This window comes from Odocoileus virginianus, chromosome 6 (assembly GCF_023699985.2).
Source record: "Odocoileus virginianus isolate 20LAN1187 ecotype Illinois chromosome 6, Ovbor_1.2, whole genome shotgun sequence".
Classification (NCBI taxonomy): Eukaryota; Metazoa; Chordata; class Mammalia; order Artiodactyla; family Cervidae; genus Odocoileus; species Odocoileus virginianus.
This window is the reverse complement of record NC_069679.1, coordinates 42,665,574-42,692,969: the sequence shown is the minus strand read 5'-3', so window position 1 is coordinate 42,692,969 and position 27,396 is coordinate 42,665,574. Positions and strand designations below refer to the sequence as shown.

The following is a 27,396-nucleotide window of genomic DNA, read 5'->3' as shown; positions in this document are numbered from 1 at the left end:
TTCTGTGGTCTACTCTTAATACTAAATTAGACAATATTGATTTCTTTAAACACAGATGCATATTGAAGCTGCGAAGATGCTGTCTTTCACTGAAGAGGAATTTATGAAGGCACTTGAATGGGGAAATTAATAAGTGATCTACTTTTAAACCTCTAATGTGTGGTGGATATACTCTTAAAGTAAAAATAGTTCACACTGTTACAACTTACATTAAATAATGAAGACATTTGATAAGTCAAAATAATTCCCTGTTAAGATTTGAGGATATAAAATTGATACCTAATTATTAGAAATGTTTTATAAAATAAAGCAATAGAAATTTAACTTTCGATTCTGTTATCTTTCTTATGACCTTCTAGCCCCTTTCAGCTGCATATCAATAGAAAATATTTTATGTTCTAGAGACGTAGCTTTAGCTTTACCTGAGAGAAACTGTTTCTATGTACTTATTGATAACCACATTAGGTAATAAAGCATTCTGAAATTCCTCACGCTATACTTTTCTCCTCTCATAATAGGAAAAGTCTTCCCCGGCCAAATCAAGGAAGTAAAGTTCCTAGACACGAATACAGAAGTGGTATGAAGAGTTTAGTCTCCTGGGTTGTTTCAATATCTATATATAACAGAAAAATCCAAACTTTTTGGCCAACTCAATATATGGAATGTGGTATAGAATTCAGATCTTCAATTTTATCAGTACAAAAACAATAGTGATTGAAAGCAAACTTGCATATAATACTCTTTATCAGAAAACAAATGTTTTCTTACAACTGATTGTTTATAAATGATAACTTACAGAAATGTTTTAGAAAATCCAGAGAAAATGGGAGTCCTACTCACTGAACTCTAAAACAAAAGTTACACTGACACCTAGTGGTAACATACAAAAGAACCCAGGTTTTACCAAATCTTGATGGTATCACTTCTCACAAATTTCACTCCTTTTCTGATATGCTTTTCTAAACTCTTCACCAAGCATATCAATATCATCCTCATTTTTGAATACTCCCTACAAGAAAAATATTTTGTGGGTTACTCTGAATGCCAGACTATTTCAATAAATGTTCCTAAGACTAAGAGATACAGACATGAAGTTTATAAAGTTATTTCTAATATAATGAAATTAATTAGCAAAATATTTTTTCTGTAATTGTGACTTAATATACATATATACTCAATATTCTCAGACTGACCTGATGTCCTGTTGGAACGTGTCGTGGGAATCTGGACTCTTCTGCTTTACTACTACAAGTACTACTGCTCTGACGGACTGAACGCAAATCAATTTAATCCACGCTGTACCCTCCTACCCTTATTTTGAAACAGCCCTGCAGTATACGAGGGAGGAAATGAGCTTCACCAGATTTATGCATGGGACTGGCTCTAGTCAGCTAACTTCAGTCTTTCAGGAAAGAATCCAGGTGTGGAGTTAAGTCAACTAATCTTAATCCCTTTAAAACAAAATTAAACTTAAATATTTACTTATCTAAAGAATGCTCTCCCAGCAAAGAATAATTTAGGTCATTTGGAGCCACTAGGATCTAAAGGATCAAATTTTAGGTTATCAGTTTCTCCCATTTCCACAGTTATTTTGCTACACAAATATCTAAACCCAAAGACTTGCTCAGAATTTATAGTCTAGTTTAAATAATTCCATATGGCTTTTGTTATTAATATATAAGTCTGTATACATTCTAACAAGACTATAAGGTCCTATAGACAGGTAATAATTACTCATTTCTTTCTCCTTCCTTTTGCACTAGACTGAACAAAACATACAGTTGATTCTTTTGATTGAGTAAAGTATCAAATGGCATAATTTCCATATCTGAAAGGTAGAAATGTTATTTACTTTATTTCATATGTTTATGTGGCCTCTGAAACTCAAGTTGTTATTTTTATAGTCATAAGGTATTTCATATAGCAAATTTTCATGTATATTCTCTGGAAGTAATATGCTTTTTAAAATAAGGGTTACCTAGCTATAATGTAACCTCCTGTTATAGAGCAGATCTCAGACTGAGTTCAAGCTTGTAATCTATTACTACTGTTACAGATTACAAGGCTATCCTATATATCACCTGCTTTGGTGTCCAGCGTATCACATTTGCTTTAGTTTTAAACGTCTTACACTGGAGAACAGAACCTCCAAAGTTTACAGAAATTCCAGCTCAAATTTAATAGAAAGTGCCAAGACCAACCATCTCATTTTGGAGATGTTCAATTACTAACTCACGTAACATTGCTGCTTTGTAACAGCAAGAAGTGAGTGAAACCCAGGCCCTCTGAAATCCTAACACCATGTCTTCCCCCAACTCTTAGAGGCTATGAGTTAAATCTCACTTACTTTAGGGAGATACCCTAGTAGTTTTGTAGCATGTTCTTTGAGAAGTTTTAGTCTTTCTTCTTCGACAATTGCATTTATACATCCTTGTCTTTTTTGCTGCCACTGCCATTCCTGCAGTTCACGTTGCTAGAAATGTAAACAGAACTTACTGTCATAAAACACATTAATCTTTGAAGAATGTGGCAAACAAAACTATTCTTGCAGTAAATTAAGATAAAACTGATAATATATCTTTTATATTATATTATATATATAATATATATATTACTGTCATTCTTCCTTTAAAGTGACAAGGAAAATAGTTATGACTGATGTTAGGGAGGCAAGTACATATTTTCAGGATAAGCCATCTTCATTACCAAGGAAAAAAGGTTCAAAGAAGTGATTTCCCAATTAATTCAACGAATATTTGTTGAGTGCTTACCATACCCCAGGTGTTGAAGGCAGCTTACAATGTAAGACAAAAAAAAAAAAGGTAGATAAAACACAATAGGGATAGCTAAAAGATAAGTACTGCCATATATATTAAGTTTCTTAAAGCCTGTGTGAGGTACAAGAGCATCAGCAAGTATTCCAGCAAAAGAACAGTATTTCTCAGGGAAATGTTCTGATTGATAACCACACCAAATTTCTGAGCTGTGAAAATATGGAAGAGATGACTAGCTTTAACTCATTTTAGGGCTTAAAAGAACTCTTATAGAAATATATCCAAATAAGACTTTTAAATGGGAAAGGATGCTAAAGGCAGGCCACTGAAATAATGATGAATTTCTGCCAAGAATTACTTTAGTTAAAATAGTATTAATGCTTCAACTTTTCTTTGAAATAATCAGTTTAAGTCATATAAACCAGAAAGCAGGATGTCTGTCTTTTCTGTTAAAATGAGAGGTAAGCTGCTTCTATATCACCTAATACCTCATTATTGGATGAAAATAAAGAAGAATGCTAGGACACTATCACCTAATACTTCATTATTGGATGAAAATAAAGAAGAATGCTAGGACACAACCATATCCAATGCCAGTTAAACTTGGAATTGCTTCTCTGTCTACTGTCATGTCAGATGTATTACAAACTTAGAAGTATCACTGACAGCTAATTGAGAAGATACTTTCACCTATGTTGCTACTGAATCAAAGGGTAGAATTGCTCTTAAATATTTTATCTCTAAGATGAAACAGGGTAACAGAATCTGCTATAGAATCACTATATCTGAATTTTTTTTAGACTGCATTTCTAAGGCTAAAGGGTCAGATGTGGTCACAACAGGACTAGGTTTTTGCCAAGGGAATAAGCAAAAGTGTTGTATGGCAGTTTCCAGGAATCAGTCTTACATCTTTTGTCCCTTCTGCACTTCTTCCATCTGCTGCTTGAAACATGGCTATGAAGGTTGAAGAGCCAAATTAAACCATGAAGATGAGGGCTGTACCCTACAGGGGCCATAACAAAACCCAGAAGGAGCCCGGGTTCCTGAAGACTATGAATAAAGCTTCAGTTTCTAGACTTCCATGCGAGGGAATAGTAAACTAGACTTCCATGCAAGGGTAGTAAACTATCTCTTAAGCCACTGTTACCTTGAGACTCTACTTGTAGACAAACATCCTAACTGATCTATTCCTTCTAACGGGGGGATGTAAAAAAGTTATCTAATGTTGTGAGGAAAGCTCATTTGTTAAATTTGTTCAGTTGCGTGCACGGTCTCACATTTGGGTTTTCCTTCTTAGGAAGACCACATTAACTATTTACCATAAAAAAAACTTTTTATAGTAAATTAGGGTAAATATTTTAGAAAGATATGAAACCAATTTGTCTATGAGAGCAAGTTCTGAATAGCTCTAGTGGTACAAAGTATCTCCTGGGGAGTTTCAGATTTTGTCTGACTGTGGATTTGTTTTAGAGGTAGACAGCTATTTAGGAATATTTATGAAATCTTAAAAAAAAGAGCATGCCTTACAGGATTGTATAATGAAATGGATTCATGATTCTATGAACGTGAAACTCCATCCTTTCTCTTAGGCCAAGACCCAGTCTCACTGATAATCAATATTTAAAACTAACCCCACAGCTTCATTTTGGGAACATGCACAATTTTTTCAAAATTAAGATATAAATTTCTTAGAAAAGTATCTGTGGCTTAGGTAATATTTTAATATTTCTTCCCTTTATAGCTGCCCTGATAACTTTCCAAGGAGTTTTCTGATTAACTCTGTAAGCCATGAGATAGGACAGTCACTGGTTCTGCCTCTTTCTAGGCAAGGAGTATTCAAAGCTTTCTGGTCAATTTCAGACGCTTTTAAATTTTCTGTCTCCTTGATCACTTTGCTCTGACAATCACCCTTATTGATTCAACAAACATTTACTAAGTATTTACTGCTTGCCAAGAAAAATGCTAGGTGCTTTTTTAATCTCCCTTTGGTTACAGCAAATCATGACTGGTTTCTATCAAAGATATAGAATTGAGATTTGTATTCATTAGGAATCCACTTAGTTAAGCAGGAGGAGGACATAATGAGATTTTTTTTTTACTTTATGCTAACTGGTAGCAGATGGACTAGAATCACAAGGAGACCGGTTAAAAGACAATTTCAGTAGTCCACAGAATGATAATAAATGTCTAAATTATGAAGAGAAATGGATTTAGTAAGAGTTATGGTAGAACTGGAATCAACTGGATTTGATGGCTGAAAATTATTAGGTAAGAAATGGGAAGAATCCAGAATGATTCCAAGGTGACAGCATATTCACTCAGTCACCCACCCGCCTGTCTTTAACCAAGATTCAGGCTACAGAAATTGGAAAAGGTTTATCTGTCTGCTACTTTCTTTTGGAAACCTTAATTCTAAGGCACCACAAGATTTCCAACTATGTCCTTTTAAGCATCTGGAAATATAACAACAGAAATAAGACATTAGTTAATCAAGCATACAGGAGAGCCAAAAATTGCACCTCAAGTCTCCCAACACTTCATGCAGCAGGCAAAAAAGATAGGGCTGATCTCTGTTTTCTGTGACATCCAGATGTTATCTTTCTGACCATTTCTTGGTCTTGTCAATTTTTTTCTACCACTTCTACCTCCTGTGTTCTCCAAGTCTCAGTCACTGGCCCTCTCTGATTCCTTCTCATAATATATTATTTGGAAGAATAATCTTAGTTTCAAACTGTGGGTTACTTAATGCCAGAAATGCTTTTCTAAGAAAAGTTGACCTTTCTTCTTCTGTTCTTCTTCCTGCCTTCAGGAATTTCAACTTGCATTTCTAACTAAATATGACTAAATCTGAAGTCGTTCCATCTTTTTGCTCCAATTCAAAACATAACAGCACTTGTATTCCTTGAGTTTCTCATGTTTGAAACCTTGAGAGTTATTTTGATACCTTCCTCCATTCTACCCTATATGGTCCAAGGAAAAAAATCATACAAGTCTCATCTATTCTTCTTTTAAAAATATTTAAATTCTTCCCTTTCTCCTTCCACTGCTCTGTCAACCTACTCCAGGCCATCATCACTTCAACTCTTAAATTACTACTCTGACCTATTTTTTAAATTAATTATTTTAATTGGAGGCTAATTACAATTCTGTGGTGGTTTTTGCCATATGTTGACATGAATCAGCCACGGGTTTTCATGTGTCCCCCATCCTGAACCCGCCTCCCACCTCCCTCCCTATCCCATTCCTTTGGGTTGTCCCAGTGCATCAGTTTTGAATGCCCTGTTTCATGCATTGAACTTGCACTGGTCATCTATTTCACATATGGCAATATACATATTTCAATGCTAGTCTTTCAAATCATCCCACTCTCACCTTCTCCCACAGAGTCCAAAAATCTGTTCTTTGTATCTGTGTCTCTTTTGCTGTCTTGAATATGGGGTCATCGTTACCATCTTTCTAAATTCCATATATATATGTTAATATACTATATTGGTGTTTTTCTTTCTGACTTACCTCACTCTGTATAATAGGCTCCAGTTTCATCCACCTCATTAGAACTGATTCAAATGCATTAGTTTTAATAGCTGAGTAATATTCCATTATGTATATGTACCCTTTCTCTTCTTGTTAAAGAGCACATTACAATAACCAGTTTCTACTGTATCATGCCCAAACTCAGCCTATCATTCAGGTTCCTCCATGTGGTAATTCCATAAGCTGCCAACTAAGAATAGCCTTCCTGTCTTCTTTTATTCATTTTTTATGTATTTCTAGATAAATCCACATAGTTCTGCCATAAATGTATTGCATTATTAGTATATCACACTATTGCATTCTACAAATGTTTACATTTAAGAAACATATTCTTAGTACAGTAGTATATATAATCAAGTCTTTGGGGTATCTAGACCTTATTTTCTTCTGCTAGATTAAAAGCTACCAGAATGAGCTTTATTTAGTTTGGTTCCCTCAGCAGAATGCCTAGCAAATGAGTATTTGCTGATTATAAGAGTATTCTGGGATTTCTTTTTGTCCACCATTCAGGAAAATCATTATGATATTAATATATTAATCCCAGATCTGCCACTTAACTTGCTATGACACCTTGGGCAATATATATAATCTCTCAAGATTCAGTTCCACATCTTTAAAATGGGGGTAGTAACAGTACCTAACTCACAGGGTTGAAAGTTAAAAGTTATTAATTTGCTTGTAATGAATATAGAATAGTGAATGGCATAAGAAAACAATAAATGTTAGTTATTGTTACTCCACTTCTATTACTACTTAAAAATATTTGCCACATGCTTTATCAGTACTTTTCATATTTAGAGCTCTTTATCTTTCCAAAGCACTTACATATTATCTTATTTGCTTCTTAAAGTAGTATTTCAGTTTTATGGATGAAACATTTCAATGTGTCCAAGTCACAAACCTAGTTTCCTCACCAACTCTTAAATACACATTTCCAAATAAGAAATTTCCCCCTGGGCCTCAAAATCTATATGGACAAAATGGAATTATATATCTACTCCCTCAAAATCTGTTTATCTTCCTACATCTTTGTACATACATCATCACTCACTCACTGAATATGGAAGTGTGTAACAGCATTACTTAGTAGTAGTAGTCTGTCTCTCAACTCTCCAGATCTAATTGGTCACCGTGACCCATCAATTCTAATTTCCTACCACTTCACAGATGGATTCCTTCTCTATTCACAAGGGTTTTCATCACCTCTCTGGGATAATTGTAGTAACTTCCTGAAGAACTGTGGATGGAGGTTTGTAACAGTGTACAGGAGGCAGGGGACCAAAACCATCCACAAGAAAAGGAAATGCAACAAGGCAAAATGGTCATCTGAGGAAGCCTTACAAATAGCTGTGAAAAGAAGTGAAAGGCAAAGGAGAAAAGAAGAGATATACCCATCTGAATGCAGAGTTCCAAAGAATAGCAAGGAGAGATAAAAAACAAAGCCTTCCTAAGTGAACAATGCAAAGAAATAGAGGAAAACAACAGAATGGGAAAGAGTAGAGATCTCTTCAAGAAAATCAGAGATACCAAGGGAACATTTCATGCAAAGATGGGCTCAATAAAGGACAGAAATGGTATGGACCTAACAAGCAGACGATATTAAGAAGAGGTGGCAAGAATACACAGAAGAAGTATACAGAAAAGATCTTCATGACCCAGATAAAACCATGATGGTGTGATCACTGACCTAGAGCCAGACATCCTGGAATTCGAAGTCAAGAGGGCCTTAAGAAGCATCACTACAAACAAAGCTAGTGGAGGCAATGGAATTCCAGTTGAGCTATTTCAAATCCTAAAAGATGATGCTGTGAAAGTGCTGCAGTCAATAGGCCAGCAAATTTGGAAAACTCAGCAGTGGCCACAGGACTGGAAAAGATCAGTTTTCATTCCAATCCTGATGTTCAAAGAATGTTCAAACTACTGCACAACTGCACTCATTTCATATGCTAGCAAGGTAATGCTCAAAATCCTTCAAGCCAGGCTTCAACAGTATGTGAACCGAGAACTTCCATATGTACAAGCTGGATTTAGAAAAGGCAGAGGAACCAGAAATTAAATTGCCAAAATCCACTGGATCATAGAAAAGCAAGAGCATTCTAGAAAGAATTTACTTCTGCTTCATTGACTATGCTAAAGCCTTTGACTATGTGCATCATTACAAACTGTGGAAAATTCTTCAAGAGATGGGAATACCAGACCACCTGACCTGCCTCCTGAGAAATCTGTATGCAGATCAAGAAGCAACAGTTAGAACTGGATATGGGACAATGAACTGATTCAACATTGGGAAAGGAGTACATCAGGCTGTATATTGTCACCATGCCTATTTAACTTCTATGCAGAGTACATCATGCTGAATGCTGGACTGGATGAAGCACAAGCTGGAATGAAGATATCCAGGAGAAATATCAATAACCTCAGATATACAGGTGACACCACTCTAATGGCAGAAAGTGAAGAGAAACTAAAGAGCCTCTTGATGAAAGTGAAAGAGGAGAGTGAAAAGCTGGCTTAACACGCAACATTCAAAAAACAAAAGATCACAGTATCTGGTCCCATCATTTCATGGCAATTAGATGGGAAAACAGTGGAAACAGTGACAGACTATTTTGGGGGGCTCCAAAATCACTATAGTGACTGCAGCCATAAAATTTAAAGATGCTCCTTGGAAGAAAAGCTATGACAAACCTAGACAGCATATTAAAAAGCAGAGACATCGCTTTGCTGATAAAGATTTGTATATTCAAAGTATGGATTTTTCCAGTAATCATGTACAGATATGAGAGTTGGATTATAAAGAAGGCTGAGCACCAAAGAACTAATGCTTTCAAACTGTGTTGCTGGAGAAGACTCTTGAGAGTCCCTAGGACAGCAAGCAGATCAAACCAGTCAATCCTAAAGGAAAATCAACCCTGAATATTCACTGGAAGGACTGGTGCTAAAGCTGAAGTTCCAAACTTTGGCTACCTGATGTGAAGAATCAACTCACTGGAAAAGACCCTGATGCTGGGAAAGGCTGACAGCAAGAGAAGAGGGCGACAGAGGATGAGATGTTGGATGGCATCATGACTCAGTGGACGTAAGTCTGAGCCAACTCCAGGAGACAGTGAAAGACAGGGTAGCCTGGGGTGCTACAGTCTCAGGGGTTGCAAAGAGTCAGATATGACTGAACAACTAAACAAAAACTAAACTGATCTTCCTGTCTCCAGTCTTACTCCCCTCATGTCTGTCCTCAACACTGCTACCTGAATCATCTTTCCAAGTGCAGATCTTATCATGCAGCTCAATTCTTCAGTGGATCCCCCCCCCGAATAAAATCCACCATTAAAACAGCAGCCAAGACATTCATGATCAGTCTCCTCTCTGCCATACAACATGTCTATTCTGTATAATTATCATCAATGCATTTGACATATCTTCATAATCATTGTTTTTATGTATTTTTCTTAACCAACACCAAAAGCTTATAGATTACATGGAGTTCGTCATATTTATGTTCTCAACACCAACCAAGGTCTAACACATAGAAAGCATCAATAAATATGTTCTAGATTCATTAATTAATTAGTAGTCAGAAAACATATATATCATATGATTAGTGAATGGATATCTAACATCTGACGCATAAACAGTTTTCAGTTATTCAGTGGATAAATAAATTAGCCAGCTGCTATTCAATGAAAAATTTTTAAAAAGTTTTCCTTACTTTGTCTGCAAGGAACTGGTTGCGGCGCTCTTCTATAAGTTTTTCCACAGCCCTCTTGTGTTCTAGCTGCTTCATTCTTTGCTTCTGAGCATTCATTAATTCTATTCGATCATCCTCAGCAAATTTCGCCAGCATAGCTTTCCTAAAAGTCTCCTCTTCTTCTTTTGCAGCCTGAAGTACTAATTCCTTCAAGGCCATTTGGTCCATAAAATCTTGCTTCAACTCCTTTTGCTTTCTCAATTTCTCTTCTGCTTCTTCCTAAATAACAATACATCTAAAAGTTAATTTAATAATTAACCTGTAAAAGTTAATTCGGTAATTGTTTCTTTACAGTAAATTTATAAAGATAGGGTCAGATAGAGTTTGTTTAAGCTTAATGTTACAATAAGAAATAAAACTGAAAACTTAAGCCTTTTCAAGGTAACACTTTGCCCCATTCTTTAAAAACTAATAAAGTAGATATTACCTTTGGATTGCTCATTATTTAAAATTTAACTAATATATATTTATCATCTTGTTTCTGTATTCAGAATTAACACATTAACTTTGAAAAGAGCTGTATAAAAATTTGTATATGTGAGTTTATTAAATCAGTCAACTATAAAATCTGTACCAACTATGAATCATTCTAGAACCTTGTGTTCAAATCATTGATAAATATTTTTCAGAACAATAATCTAGCAATGAGAATCAGAAGTATTTCAGAGAAATTCAAACTTACTTGAAGCAGTTAAAAGTCCTTTCCTACAAGGTTTAATTTCCTCAACATTACTATGAAAGATTTCAAAACCAAGAATTTTACAGGGATCACCCATATTTGCTTTATCATTGATCTACTGAATTAGGACTGCTGTAAATTTTAAATCATTAGCTAATCTAACCAACTTTGCTCAATTCTAATACAAGTTCCAGGTAGGCCAGTATCTTCAAAATATTGCCTTAACGCCCATAGGGCCAAGGTTCCTACTTACAGATTACAACAAAATGTAAGGATTTACTACAGGCCATCAGCTACATACAGAACTTCCATGGAGGCCAGGGAACCAAGATGCCATCCTACTGCTCAAAACTCATTATGGTAACTCTGTCTATGGTGACCGACTACTATCTCATGTGCTTTCTTCCACCTTCACACCTTGAAGTGGGGGTGATGGCTATTGGAGACAACCGAGTTCATGTGAAGAGTTCTAGGTAAAAGATAAATGTATGTATTCCCCATCCATGGCTAATTCATTTCAATGTATAACAAAAACTACTGTAATGATGTAAAGTAATTAGCCTCCAACTAATAAAAATAAATAAATAAATAAATAAAAAGCAAAAAAAAAAAAAAGATAAATGTAGTTTTAACTACATTTCTCTTTGCAATAAAGACAAATGAATTTACAATAGGGTAGGATGTGGTCAGGGTAGGATGTGGTAAGGGTAGGAATGGGTTTTGAAACAGAAAATGTATTTATTATTTTGCAAGTAGCTATGCAAAATAGCTAGGGACCTGACAAGCTGCTGAAAGATTTTCCCAAATAACTTGTGCATCCCTGTATTATAGGTATCACATCAATAACACATCCAGGAGAACAAAAATAGAATTCAGAAAACAATATCTCAGAGGCCCACCAGAACCTGATTCCTTTATGAAATACTCTATTACAGTGTTGTTGTTGGTTATGTAGTTGCTAGGCTGTGTCTGACTCTTCCAACCCCATGGACTTTATGTAGCCTGCCAAGCTCCTCTGTCCATGGGATTAATACTGGAGTGGGTTGCCATGTCCTTCTCCAAAGAATGGGTTTTAAAGTGAGCCAATCTGCAAGTATCAGTTACAGCAACTTTGTTAACTATATTGATCATTCATCCTCTTTTTCTTCATTTATCCCTATCTAATCCTCTTTCCAAATTCCATCTTTTTCATAGTCTTCTCTGTTCCCTGGTGGCTTAGATGGTAAAGAATCTGCCTGCAATGCAGGAGACCCAGGTTCAATCCCTGGGTCAGAAAGATCCCCTGGAGAAGGGATTGACAACCCACTCCAGTCTTCTTGCCTGGAGAATTCCAAGGACAGAGGAGCCTGGCGGGCTACAGTCCATGGGGTTGCAGAGTCAGACACGACTGAGTGTCTAACATACACACACACAATCCTCTTTTCAGATCCTATCTTTTTCTTAGTTCTCTCTAATCACTCTTACCTCTTTTGGGGGTCTTATACCATTTAATTTTTCATCATTTAATTTTATTCCATAAATATACACCTCATCTCACGAAAATCCATAGAAGGCATATCTTATTTTTCCTTGGGATGCTGGACACATAGTGTTTTTTATAATACAAAGTTTGTGTTTATTTGCCATCTATTGCATAGAAGTCAGAGGCTCATTAAAGGCAGACATGCTGTGTCAGTTAGCTCTGAATTCCTCCAGAGCTTATAATAATACTTTGCACACAGAAATTCAGTACATACTGGACCAAATGAATTCTTGACATTTCCTGGCATCCATCTCCCATACCAATTTTAGTTTAATCCAATGGTGAAGACATCTGGCTAAAATACAGGAAAGATTCTGGCAAAACAAAACACCATTCATTATATGTTTTGAACTAGGAAAGTGTTCATATAGACTTTGATGTGTCTGGATATGGATTATGTAGTTATATAATATGAACTGAATACTTTTCCATGTTCTAAAACCCAATATGTGGTTTGAGAAATAGCTGTTCACTGAAAGTTTGGATTAATTTGCTATACAACTACTCTGAGTCTAGAAACTCTTTACAGATGTCTTGGTCTGGGTTCTCCACTGAAAAACAGCCTTAAACAAGGAGTTGTATACAGATATTTTACTACGGAGGTAATCTCAGGAAGCAGAGGTGAGGGACAAGCAGAAGTGAAGGAAGAGAAGCCAACACAAGGATGCATCATTGAACTGGTCACTGGACGACCAAGGCTTCACTCTGCCAGGACCTTGTGAGGAAGGCATGGGGTACCTTTCAGGACCTTCCCCAAAACCTGCTACAGGTAGAGAAGCATTATTTCTCGATTCCTCTCCACTGCTGGCTGAGGGATGCCCCAAAGGGTGTTACCTCCCTGTCCCCACCCTGACATGTTAGGAAGCACTCAGCAAAGGGTCAGTCTAAGCCCTCACAAATATTCCCCACAGCAGTCACAAATCAGAGGTGATGCTGACAGGATGTGACACAGGGCACACAAATCTGATACAGGAAAATGGTTTTAATAATCTTATTTTGTCTTTTTTTCCCTATGTTTTCTGAAATCACTGCATTTTTAACTCAGAAAATTGCACCATTGAAAATTTTGTTTTATTAGGACACAACTGAGTAATCTTTCACTGTTTTTCTAATCTTTTCCCTTTACAGACCCTTTATCCCTTCAAATATTAAGCAACTAGATTTAAAAATGCTAATGTATTCTGATTTTCAGTTTACTTCTACTTGTATCTTTATTATTTCCCTCCATATTCTTCCCTCATACTTTATATGGTTTTTCTCAGTTATTGAGTTGGCTGCCTACACAATTTTCCCAGTATTTCTCATTTAATAATTGCCTGTGGATTTCTCTGGTGCTCCAGTGGTTAAGAATCCACCTGCTGGCTTCCAGTTCAAGATGGTGGAGTAGACATGTGTTCGTCTCCTTCTGCAAGAGCACCAAAATCACAACTAGCTGTTGAATAGCCATCAACAGGAGGATACTGGGACCCATCAAAATAAGATACTCCATGTTCAAAGACAAAGAAGCTGCAGCGAGATGGTAGGAGGGATGCATTCATGATAAAATCAAACCCCATACTTGCAGGGTAGGAAACCCACAAACTGAAGAACAATAATACCAAAGAAGTTTCTCACTCTGTTGTGAAGGTTTGGACCCCACGTCAGGCTTCCCAGCCTGGGGATCCGACAAAGGGACTGGGAATCCACAGGGAATGTGACCTTGAAAGCCAGTGGGATTTGACTGTAAGAGTTCCATGGGACTGTAGGAAACAGATTACAGTCTTGGAGGGCACAAACAAAATTTTGTGTGCACCAGGACCCAGAGGAAAGGAGCAGTGACCCCACAGGAGACTGAAACAAAACTGCCTGCTAGTACTGGAGGGTCTCCTGCAGAGGCATGGGTCATCAGGGGCTCACCAGACGGGGCTACTGGCAGCAGCAGTCCAGGAAGGTCCTTGGTGTAAGCCCTCTTGGAGGTCACCATTAACCCAGGGCTGGGTCAGGCCAAACAACTACCAGGGAGGGAGTGCAACCCCACCTATCAGCAGATAATTGCATTAAAGCTTTACTGAGCAAGGCCCTGCCCACCAGAGTAAGAGCAAGTTTCTCCCATTGCCAGTCCCTCCCATCAAGAAGCTTACACAAGCCTCTAGCTTACTCCATCAGAGGGCAGACAGAAGCAGCAGTCTCATAGATGGCTAGAACAAAAGCTACATTATAGAAAGTTAATCATGATAAAAAAAAAAGCAGAAAGTTATGTCCTAGATGAAGGGACAAGATAAAACCTAAGAAAAACAACTAAATGAAGTGGAGATAGGCAACCTTCCAGAAAAGCAATTCAGAATAATGATACTAAAGATGATACAGGATCTCAGGAAAACAATGGAGAAGATGCAGAAATGTTTACTAAAGACCCACAAGAATTAAAAAACAGAGATGAATAATACAATCATCAATAGAAGGAATCAATAGAGTAACTGAGGCAGAACAGATAAATGACCTGGAGGACAAAATGGTGGAAATCACTGCCACAGAACAGAATATAGAAAAAAGAATGAAAAGAAATGAAGACAGCCTAAGAGACCTCTGGGACAACATTAAATGCATCCACATTCACATTAGAGGAGTCCCAGAAGGAGAAGTGAGAGAGAGAAAGGACCTGAGAAAATATTTGAAGAGATTAAGAGCGGAAAACTTGCCTAACATGGGAAAGGAAATAGTCAAACAAGTCCAGGAAGCAGAGAGTCCTAGGCAGGATAAACCCAAGGAGGAACACAGTAAGACACATAGTAATCAAATTGACAAAAATTAAAGACAAGGATAAAATATTAAAAGCAACAAGGGAAAAACAACAAATAACATACAAGGGAACTCCCATCAAGCTATCAGCTGATTTCTCAATAGAAACTCTACAAGCTAGAAGGGAATGACATGACATGTATAAAGTGAGGGAAGAGGAGAACCTGCAACCAAGAATACCCAGCAAGACTCTCATTCAGATTTGAGGGAGAAATAAAAACTTTCCAGACAAGCAAAAGTGAAGAGAATTCAGCACCATCAAACCAGCTTTACAACAAATGCTAAAGGAACTTCTCTAGGCAGGAAACATAACAGAAGGAAAGACCTACAGAAAATTAACCCAAAACAGTTAAAAAAATGGTAATAGGATCAAGTGCACCAACCAAAAGACACAGACTGGCTGGCCAGATGAAAACATGTGCATGGATGCACTTCCACTTACCATATCACTCTGCTTGACCCCCCAGATTGTATGTAATTATTTTATATTGTTAGGTTAATCATGTTCCCGTTATGACTTGAAATTGTAATTATCTTTTATTTTTGTCTGGCTATTGATTGTGAAAACTGATAAACATCTTCTACTATTGTGATTATGTAACTATTACTCACTGCCATTGTATGATTGGTCAACAGAAAAATAATATAGAACTCAAAACTACAATTTAATAGAAAAACTTGTAATCACTTTTAAAATTCCAGATGCATACCAAGATTTAATCTTGGGAGTTTCTGAAAAACAGAAATGCCCAGGTACTGCTTTTTTCTCCAGAGCTCCAGATACATTTCTCATGAGCAGCCATATTTAATGGCTGTATGATGATCTTTTACTTTTATCTAGTTTAACTTTTTCTATTTCATATTCAGTGCTCCCATTTCATTTAGTTTGTTTTCCAATTTCTTCATCTTTTTAAAAATTTTCTTTCTCCAGCCTTTATCAGGCATAGTAGAAAAGCTTTTGTATACCCATATAGAAATAATATGTATAACATATTTTAGAAAACTTATGAATTTTTGCCTAATGAAAAAAATGCATGATATTTTGACTCCACTTGTTTGACTTAGTATGAATAGAATGCTAGATTTCTAATTAAAAAACAGATATGCAACAAGCAACAAAAGTTTACTGTATAGCACAGGGAATGATAGTCAATATCTCATAATAACCACATGGAAAATAATTTCAAAAATTAGTATGTTTGTATATGTACAACTAAATCAACTTGCTGTGCACCTGAAACATTGTAAGTCAACTATACTTGAGTAAAATATTTAAGAAATGAAAAAAACCCACTTGCCAGTGCAGAGGACACAGGTTCGATCCCTGGCCTGAGAAGATTCCACATGCCACAGGACAACTAAGCCTGTTCAGCACGACTACAGAAGCCTGCGCATCCTAAAGCTTGTGCTCCGCAACAAGAGAAGCCACTGCAATGAGAAGCTGGCACACTGCAACTAGAGAAAGCCCATGTGCAGCAACAAAGACAGCAGCCAAAAATAAACAAAAAAATTTTAATTGCCTAATAGATTTTGATGTCATAATTTCCTCCTCTAAATTGTCTGCAAATATCCTCTTCAACCAATAATAATTGAATGTTTTCAGATTTTTCAGTTAGTAAGTTAAAATATTTGTTATTAAGTTCTAGTGGTGTTTAAACACCCTTTCCCCTTTCCAGTCAATTTTCTTTGGAGATACAACAGTTATGTACAACAATGTTACATGGGAGATAAAATGTTCACTATATTATACATCCCTTGATGATTATACCTTTTCTCTGTGATATCTGGGATTCATTTGCTGTTCCACTTACCTAGTAATAACGCTGCCTACCTGCTTTCCCATTTGTTCATATAAGCCTGTTATCCTTCAGCCATCATTTTATTCTTAATGCTTTGGGGGTTATTTGACATTAGGTATCTATAAGTGGATTTTATTAAGATATTTCTTTAAAAGAACTGGACACATTTTACAATCTTAAATGCAGTTAATAATTAAGGACTCACATGAAGTAAGTTTTGATATTTTAGATAGAATCTATTTCTTCCTTATTGATGAAACAGTGTATCTAAGACAATGATGTTTTAATATAGCTGATAATATTACAAATAATACTAATAAGTATAATTAATTGTTGTGTATATTCATATATCTTGTTTTATAAAGTATTCAAACTTCTGGGAGTTCCCTGGTGGTTCAGTGGTTAGGATTCTATGCTTTCACTGCCGACAGTGCAGGTTCAATCCTTGGTCAGGAAATTAAGACCCTACAAGCCATGCAACATGGTCAAAACAAAGTGTTGAAACTTCCAGCTTGTTAAAAAAAAAACACTTGGGTTTTTTATATTCTGTTGTCAACTTATTGAGTGTTCTTTACATATTCTGGATAAAAGTTATTTGTAAGATACATGTATACGGAATGTTTTCTCCCAACTGTGGCTTGTATTTTCATTTCCCTAACAAAGTTAGGAAATTATTTTGATGAAGCCTACTTATAAACTTTTTATGGCTCATGCCTTTATCCTAAAAATTTTAAATCTTTGCCATTTCCAAGTTCATAATGATCTTCTCATGTTTTCTTCTAGAAATGTTTTCGCTTCAGCTCTTTTTATGTTATATGACACGGTATAACAAGTGCTGGCAAGGATGTGGAGGAATTGGAACTCTCCTATACAGATACAGTGTATCTCCTATATAGATACAGTGGTGCAGCCTCTATGGAAAACAGCTGGGCAGTTCCTCAGAAAACTAAACATAGAAATACCATGTGACCCAGCAATACCAGTGCTAAGCATTCACCCAAAAGGATCTGAAAAAGATACTCAAACAAAACTTGTACACAAATGTTCATAACAATAACATTCACAATACTTTAAAAAAAAAAGGGTGGAAACATATACTATTGAATGGATAGACAAAATGTTGTATATCCATACACTGGACTATATTATTCAGCCAAAAAAAGGTGGGGGTTGGGGAAATTAATTATTGACACAGGCTACAAAATAGATGAAACTCCAAAATATTATTCTAAGGGAAAGAAATTGCAGCGCAAAAGGTCACATATTGCATGATCCCACTTATATTCAGAATAGTCAAATTCATAAAGACAGGAAGCAAATCAGTAGTTGCCAGAGTCTCGGAAAGCATGGAACAGGTGGTAACTGCTTGATGCAAGGTATCCTTCTGGGGTAATGAAAATGTTTCGGAACTAGACAGAGATGGTGGTTGCACAATATTCTGAATGTACTAAATGCTACTTAAAAACAGTCAATTTTATATTACATGAATTTTGCCTCAATTTAAAAAAAAAACCTTAAGGAGAAACACAAACCCACAATTATGGTTAGAGTCATCAACAATCCTCTCTCAGCAACTGATGGAACAACTAGACAGAAAATCAGCAAGGATATAGAAGAACTCAACAGCACAATCAATCAATAGAAACTAACTGGCATTTATAGAAATTTTAGACATTTAAACATATTTCTAGAACATTTCACCCAAAGTAGTAGAAAACATTCTTTTCAAATGTCCACAGAACAAATTTAAAGGAAATAAAATCATATTGGGCATGTTCTCTGATCACAATGAAATCAAACTAAAAGTAACATTTTTAAAGAAAAATTTCTGGACATTTGGGGACTACATACACAGTTTTAAGTAATCCATTGGTCAGAAAAAGGCTCCAGAAAATGAAAACATCAAAGTTAATGAAAATGAAAACAACATTGAAACTTGTGAGGTGCAACTGAAACAGCTTTGAGGGAAATTTATAGCACCAAATGTATACATATAGTATGATGCATTTATAGGGGCATGCATTGTAGGAAACGTCTCAAATCAATAAACTAAGCTACTACACTTCAGAAACCCATAGAAAGGAAGCAGAAGGGAGTAAATAAAGAGCAGAAATAAATGGAATTGAAAACAGAAAACCAATAGACAATATCAATGAGGCAAAAGGCTGACTCTTTTAAAAAAATAATGAAACTGAAACCATAGAACTCCTACAAGTAGAGAACAGAGTAAGTTCCTCTAAATCAGCCTTGGCAATGAATTTTTGGATTTGACACCAAAAGCAAAATAAACAAACAGGATTACATCAAAGTAAAAAGCTTCTGTACAGACAAGAAAATGAAGTTAAAGTCACTCAGTTGTGTCACTCTGTGACCCTATGGACTGTACCCTGCCAGGCTCCTCTGTCCATGGGATTCTCCAGGCAAAAATACTGGAATGGGTTGCCATTTCCTTCTCCAGGGGATCTCCCCAACCCAGGGATTGAACCCAGGTCTCCTGCATTGCAGGCAGATTCTTTACCATCTGAGCTACCAACGAAGACTACAGACAAGGAAATCATCAACAAAATGAAAAGGCAACCTATGGAATGGCAGAAAACATTTGCAAATTCTGTATCTGATAGGATTTATGTCCAAAATATGTAAAAACAACATAAAAAACTCAACAGAAAAGAACAAAAGAAAATCCAATTAAAAAATGGGCAGAGGATCTGAATAGATTTTTTTCCAAAGAAAATATACAAATGGCCAACAGGGACAAGAAATGGTACTCAACACATCACTAAACATCAGGGAATACAAATCAAAACCACAATGAGATATCTGTAATAATGGCTATCATCAAAAAAGAGAGATAATAAAGAGTTGGTGGGTATGTGGAGAAAGGGAACCCTTGTCACTGTGGGTAGAAAAGCAAAGCCAATGGTATAGCCATTGATACAGCCACGGAGATTCCTCAAAAAATTAAAGACAGAACTATCATATGTTCCAGCAATCTCACTTCCAGGTATATATCCAAAGGAAATGAAAACAGGTTCCTAACAAGGTACATGCACGCCTGTGTTCATTGTAGCATTACTCACAATAGCAAAAATACAGAAACAAGCTAACTGTCCATCAACAGATGAATAAATAAAGAGGTAGAGCTATATAAAATGGAATGTTATTCAGCCATAAAATCATAAAATAATGAAATCCTGCCATTGCAACAACACAGATGGATCTTAAGGGTTTTATACTAAGTGAAATGAGCTGATCAAAGAAAGACAAATACTGCCTGGTAACACATGTGGAATCTTAAAAAAAAATGTCAAACTCATTGAAACAGAAAGTTGGAAAGTGGTTGGCAGAGGCTGGTGGGTGGGAAAAATAGGAAAAGTTGGTAAAATGGTACAAACTTCCAGCTCTATGACAAATAAGATCTGAGGCTCTAATGTAAAACATGGTGACTATAGTTGAAAACACTTTATTGTATAAATGAAATTTCTGAAGAGAGCAGAACTTAAAAATTTTCATTAAAAATATGTGAAGTGATAGATGTGTTAACTAACTATAGATGGGGGAATCTTTTTACAATGTAAATATTTATCAAATCACCATGATGTACACTTTAAATATCTTACAGTTTTATATGGCAATTATACCTCAAGAAAGCTAATTTAAAGAAAGATCAGAAAAAATTAAATCCTAAAGTAAGAGTTAAACCTTTTTTGGATTATTTTATACCAAAATTTATATACCCAAACAAGAGCTATCACTTGCTGAGGCAATGAAAAGTAAAGAGAACAGCTCAAATTCAAAACCTGTAATCCTGGAAACTTACAGAATATGAAATTTTGGTCAGGACAGTTAGCAAAAGTGAAACTGAATATATATGAAAACTTGAGATTTACAAAATTGAAGAAAAAAAATCTTCAAGAAACAATATTATTTATTGGTCGTACAACCTTATCTTAGTTCACGGCACTATAATTTACCAATATAATTACGGCAACAGTGTGTCCACATCTAGAATATGGTTGAAAAACAAAACCAGAACTTGTGGGACTATAGGAGAGAATCATGGGTCTACCAAGTCAGTTAAAGGAGAAATCTGAAAATCTACACAGAGGAGAAATGGTATTATTACAGAAGGGAGAAGTGATTTTTCTTATATGGAAAAACAAGACACTAGTCTGCGTGGTGACAACTGTTCATGACTCCTCCATAACATCTACAGGAAAGGAAGACAGGAGGACTGGACACTGGATAACCAAGCCCAACTGAATATTAGAGTATGATTAAATACATGAAAGGAGTTGATCAATCTGATCAGTATCTGGCAAACTTCAATACCCTCCAGAAAACTTGGAAATGGTATAAGAAAGTGGGTTTCTATTTGAGTAATTGTGATTTACACAATACAGTTACGTTTTATTATAGCCTTAATGCACAGAGTAAAATGACTTACTAGCAACTTCTGTTAGCAGTAGCTAGACGATCAGTAACTAAGAATTCTGGTGAATGTAGTGGTGGTCTTGCACCTGGTCCTTCTGGGCATTTCTAAAAGAGCTCCCTACAAAGATTCACTTTGTTGACTATCCAGTAAAATAAAAGAACACATTCTAGAGGAAATAATACCCACAGGATTAAGCAAATGCCACCAGAAAGTGTAGGGTCTGCTCTTCCAGGAGAAAGCCCAGTGAAACACAGTATATGTGTAACAGATGTTCTATTCCTCTGCACAGAGGTGCCTGCTATACTGCCTAACACACTGTAACAAAATATCAGAATGCTTTAGTGAGACATGTACAGAGTTTCAAATATATACATCAAGGGCAAAGAGTTGTTGATATTTACTTAAACGCTAGTGTTTTAATATTTACTTACATAACAAATAGCTGGCCACAGGAGTTAGTTTCTGCAAAACTCCCCCAGTTGATAATGTGTCAATGCCCCACTTACATCAACAGACAGATCATCCAGAAAGAAAACAGTAAGGAAACACAGGCCTTAAATGACACATTAGTCCAGACAGGCTTAACTGATATTTATAGAGCATTACATTTGAAAGCAGAATATACGTTCTTCCCAACTGCACAAGGAATATTCTCCAGGACAGATCATATGCTGAGCAACAAAAGAAGCTCAGTAAATTTAAGAAACTTAAAATCATTATCAAGCATATTTTCTGACCACAATGCTATGAGATTAGAAATCAACTACAAGGGACATCCCTGGTGGTCCAGTGGTTAGGAATCCACCTACCTATGCAGGGAACATAGGCTCAACTCCATGTCAAGAAGGATTCCACATGCTAGGGGTAATTAAGCCCATGTGTTGCAACTACCGAGCCTGGGCTCTAGAGCCCATGAGGCACAACTATATTGCAGCCTTCATGCTCTAGAGCCTGTGTGCCCCAACTACTGAAGCCCGTGCACCCTAGAGCCCATGCTTTGCAACAAGAGAAGCGGCCACAATGAGAAGTTCATGCACCACAACTAGAGAGTAGCTCCCACTCCCACTAGAGACAGCCCATGCACAACAATGAAGATCCATCCCTGCCCAAAAAAACCCAAAGCAAAACCAAGAATCAACTCCAAGAAGAAAACTGTAAAAAAACAAACACATGGAGACTAAACTATATGGTACTAAACAACTTATGGATCACTGAAGAAATCAAAATCAAAACATTTTAGAGATAAATGAAAATGAAACCCCAATCCAAAATCTATGGGACACAGCAAAAACAGCTCCAAGAGGGAAGTTTACAGTAATTCAACCTTACCTCAGGAAACAAGAAAAACCCAAAATAATTCAACACTAGACCTAAAGCAAGTAAAGAAAGAACAGATGAAACTCAAAGTTAGTAGGACAGAAATCATAAACATCAGAGCAGAGATAAATGGAGATGAGGATAACAAAAGATTGACGAAACTAAAAGTTGGTTCTCTGAAAAGACAAACTTGGTAAGAGACTATTAGTTGGATGGTTAGAGTTAGTCTCTCAGTTGTGTCTGACTCTTTGTGACCCCATGGACTGTAGTCCACCAGGCTCCTCTGTCCATGGAATTTTCCAGGCAAGAATACTGGAATATGTTGTCATTCCCTTCTCCAGGGCATCTTCCCAACCCAGGAACGAACTCGGGTCTTCCAAATGACAGGCAGACTCTTTACAGTTTGAGACACCAGGGACTCAGACAGTAAAGAGACAACTACAAGCAACTGTATGCAAATAAAATGGATAACCTAGAAAAGAAGACAGATTCTTAGAAAAGTAGAACCTTCCAAGACCAAACCAGGAAGAAATAGAAAATATGAACAGACCAACTACAAGTTACTGAAATTGAAACTGTGATTAAAAATATTCCAACAAATTAAAGCCCAGGACCAGATGGCTTCATAGGTGAATTCTAGCAAATATTTAGAGAAGAGTTAATACCTGTGCTTCTGAAATGCTTCCATAAAACTACAGAAGAAGGAACACTCTCAAATTCATTCTATGAGGCCATCATAACCCCAAAGATACCACACAAAGAGAAAATTACAGGCCAATATCTCTGATGAATATAGATTCAAAAATCGTCAACAAAATACTAGCAAACCACATCCAATAACACATTAAAAATATTAAACACCATGATCAAGTGGGATTTAACCTAGGGATACAAGGATTCTTCAACATATGTTAATCAATGGGATATATCACACTAAAAAGCTGAAGAATAAAAAAACCATATATATGACCATCTCAATAGTTGCATAAAAAAGCTTTTGACAGTATTAAACACTCATTTATGATAAAAATTGCTCAGGAACCTACCTCAACATAATAAAGGCCCTATATGATAAACCCACAGCAAGTATCAATTTCAACAGTGAAAAACTGAAAGCATTTCCTCTAAGATCAAGAAGAAAAGAATGTTCACACTCATCACTTTTATTCAACATACTTTTGTAAATTCTAGCCATGCAATCAAAGAAGAAAAAGGAACAGAAGGAATCCAAACTGGAAAAGAAGTAAACTGTTATTGTTTGCAGGTGACATACTATACATTAAAAACCCTGAAGATGCTATCAGAAAACTACTAGAACTCATCAATAAATCAATTATATTGTAGGTTACAAAGTTAATACACAGAAATCTCTTGCATTTCTGTACACTAAAAACAGAAAAATAGAAAGAGAAATTAAGGAAACTATTGCATTTACCATCATATCAAAAAGAATAAAATATCTATGAGTAAATTCATCCAAGGAGGCAAAAGACCTGCACTCTGAAAACTATGAGGTAATGATGAAAGAAATCAAAGATGACACAAACAGATACACAGATATACCATAACCTTGGACTGGAAGAACTTATATTGTTAAAATGACCAAACAACTCAAGGGAATTTACACATCCAATGCAATCCCTGTCAAATTATCAATGGCATTTTTCACTGAACTAGAAAAAAATTTTCAGTTTGTATGGAAACACAAAACATCCTGAGCCAACATAATCCTGATAAATAAAAATGGAACTGGGGGAGTTGGGCTACCTGACTTCAGATTGTACTACAAAGCTTTAGTCATCAAAATAGTATGGTAATTGCCCCAAAACAGAAATACAGGTCAATGGACTAGGACAGAAAGCCCAGAAATAAACCCTGCACCTGCAAACAATTAACCTACAACAAGGGAGGCAGGGATATACAATGGAGAAAAGACAGTCTCTTCAATAAGTGATGCTGGGAAAACCAGATAGCGACATGTAAAAAAAAAAAATGAAATTAGAATATTCTTTTAATACCTTACACAAAAGTAAACTTAAAATGGATTAAAGACCTAAATATAAGACCAGATACTATAAAACTTTTAAAGGAAAACATACACAGAACACTCTTTGACATAAACCACAGCAAGGTCTTTTTGGATTCAACTCCTAGAGTAATGAAAATAAAAGTAAAACCTAATTAAACTTAAAAGACTTTGCACAGCAAAGGAAACCATAAACAAAATGAAAAGACAACCCACAGAATGGGAGAAAATATTTGGAAACAATGCTACTAACAAGGGGTAAACCTCCAAAATGTAAAAACAGTTCATGCAGTTTAACATCAAAAAATAAACAAATAAATGGGTCAATACACCGAAATCTCTTACAGAGAATTTCAGTCAGAAGACATAAAGAGACTTTTCTCAAATGAAGACACACAGATGGCCAAAAAGCACAGGAAAAGATGCTCAACATCACTATAACTACAATGAGGTTATCACTTCACATCAGTCAGAATGATGATAGTCATCACCGTTAGTCTACAAACAGTAAGTGCTGGACAGGGTGTGAAGAAAAGGAAACCCTCCTTCATTGTTGATGGGAATGTAAATTGGTACAACCACTATGGAGAACAGTATGGAGGTTCTCTAAAAAACTAAAAATAGAACTACCATATGATCCAGGAATCCCACTTCTAGGCATATATCTGGAGAAAATCATAATTCAAAGATATAGGCACTCCAATGTTTTCAGTGCAGGTCTATTTACAATAGCCAAGGCATAAAAACTACCTAAATGTCCATCAACAAAGGAACGGATAAAGAAGTGGTGTGTGTGTATATATAAATATAAATATATATAAATATACACATACATACAGTGGAATATTACTTGGCCATAAAAAAGAATGAAATAATGCCATTTGTAACAACTGGCATGATAGGTATTATCATACTAAGTGAAAAAAGTCAGAGGAAGACAAATATGTATCTCTTACAAGTGTGATCTAAAAAAATGATACAAATGAACTTATTTACAAAACAGAAACAGACTCACAGACTTCAAAATCAAATTTATGGTTACCAAAGGGGAAAAGGGTATGTATGTGTGTGTGTATATATATATATAAAAATAGATAACAAGGACCTACTATGTAGCACAGGGAACTATATACTCATTATTCTGTAATAATCTAAGCAGTAAAAGAATCAGAAGAATGGATGGATATATATGCATAACTGAATCATTCTGCTGTATACCTGAGAGTAACACGATATTGTAAATCAACTATACTCAAATATAAAATAAAAATTAACTTAAATACACAATAAAATATTGAATAAATGTTTTTAAACACTAAAAGAATAAAATTCCTAGCCTAGATAGTTTCACTGGAAAAGTCTAGCAAATGTTTAAAGAATTAACTAACATCAATTCTAAACAATCTCTTCTAGAAAATAGAAGGAAACTTCTCCGTTCATTTTATGAAGGCAGTTTACCCTGACACCAGTATACAAAATGAAAACTAAAAACCAATATTGTTTATGAATATGGATGCAAAAATCCTGAAACACATTATTAGAAAATTAAAATCCAGTCATATTTAAAGACACCATGACCAAGTGGGATTTATTCTAATGATGCAAGGTGGTTCAGTAACTCCCGAAGTTAATCAATGCAATCAACCAAGCTAAAGAAAAAACAGCATCTGACAAAATTCAACACCTCTTTATGATAAAAATATTCAGAAAAATAGAAATAGAAGAGAATGTCCTCAACTATAAAAAAAACTACAGTTAACAAAGAAAGATGACATCTACTCTCATCACTCATTCAATATAGTGCCAGCCAGTGCTAAAAATTTTAGCCAGTACAATAAAGCAAAAAAGTAAATAAAAAGTGTATAGATGGGACTTCCCTGGTGGTCCAGCGGCTAAGACTCTGCGTGCCCACTGCAGGAGGCCTGGGGTTTGATCCCTGGTCACAGAACTAGATCCCACTTTCCAAAAGTAAAGATCCCATGCACCACAACTAAATCTAAATAAATAAATAATTATTTTTTTTTAAGTGAATAGATTAAGAAACCAAGAAACGAAACTGTTCCTATTTGCAGAAGACATGACTATGTATGGAAAAACAAAGAAACCTACTCCTACAAATTCCTACAGCTACTAAGTGAATTCAGCAAGGTCATGAGATACAAGATAAATACATATATTTTTTAAAGTCAATTCACTAGCAATGAGTATGTGGACAATGAAATTAAAACTTAAATTCCATTTACAATCACTCAAAAAACTGAAATACTTCAATGTAAATCTGACAAAACATGTACAGGATTTGTATGCTGAAGAATATAAACACTGATGAAAAAATTCAAAGATGATTTAAACAGAGTTGACTTGAACAATACAGGGGTTAAACCACATAAATTTAGCCAACTCTCTGTATCCACAGTTCTTATCTGTGGATATCTGTATCTGTATCTGTGGAATCAACCAACAATGGACTGTGTAAACAGTAGATTTTACTACTGAAAAATATCTAAATATAGGTGGGCTCACACAACTCAAACCTGTGTTGTCAAGGGGAAATTGTAAATGAAGAGTCACACCATGTTCATGGACTGTAAGACTCAATACAGTGACCATGTCAATCTTCCTCAAATTGACATTCAAATTTAATTCCTATCAAATTCTCCAAAGACTATTTGTAGATAGAGTTAAGGTTACTCTAAACTTTATATGGAAAGGTAGAGGAATTAGAATAACTAAAACAATCTTGAAGACTTTATATAGCTACAGTAATCAAAACTGTGTGGTACTCCT

The 27,396-nt window shown here is 35.7% G+C and overlaps 2 protein-coding genes across 3 annotated transcripts in view; one reads left to right on the top strand and one right to left on the bottom strand.

Annotated features, from left to right (window-relative positions):
- TEX9 (testis expressed 9) overlaps positions 1 to 324 on the top strand; it is an 80,407-nt gene extending 80,083 nt beyond the window's left edge. For both annotated transcript variants that reach the window (XM_020876775.2, XM_020876771.2), the window contains one exon: positions 56 to 324. In XM_020876775.2, the coding sequence (XP_020732434.1) occupies positions 56 to 130 (75 nt within the window). In that variant the 3' untranslated portion in view covers positions 131 to 324. The remainder of the gene's footprint in view (positions 1 to 55) is intronic.
- Positions 325 to 726: 402 nt separating this feature from the next.
- MNS1 (meiosis specific nuclear structural 1) overlaps positions 727 to 27,396 on the bottom strand; it is a 72,164-nt gene continuing 45,494 nt past the window's right edge. The window contains exons 8-10 of the mRNA XM_020876770.2: positions 10,015 to 10,272; positions 2,348 to 2,473; positions 727 to 1,009 (exon numbers count right to left, since the gene is read on the bottom strand). Coding sequence (XP_020732429.2) covers positions 920 to 1,009; positions 2,348 to 2,473; positions 10,015 to 10,272 — 474 coding nt within the window. The 3' untranslated portion in view covers positions 727 to 919. The remainder of the gene's footprint in view (positions 1,010 to 2,347; positions 2,474 to 10,014; positions 10,273 to 27,396) is intronic.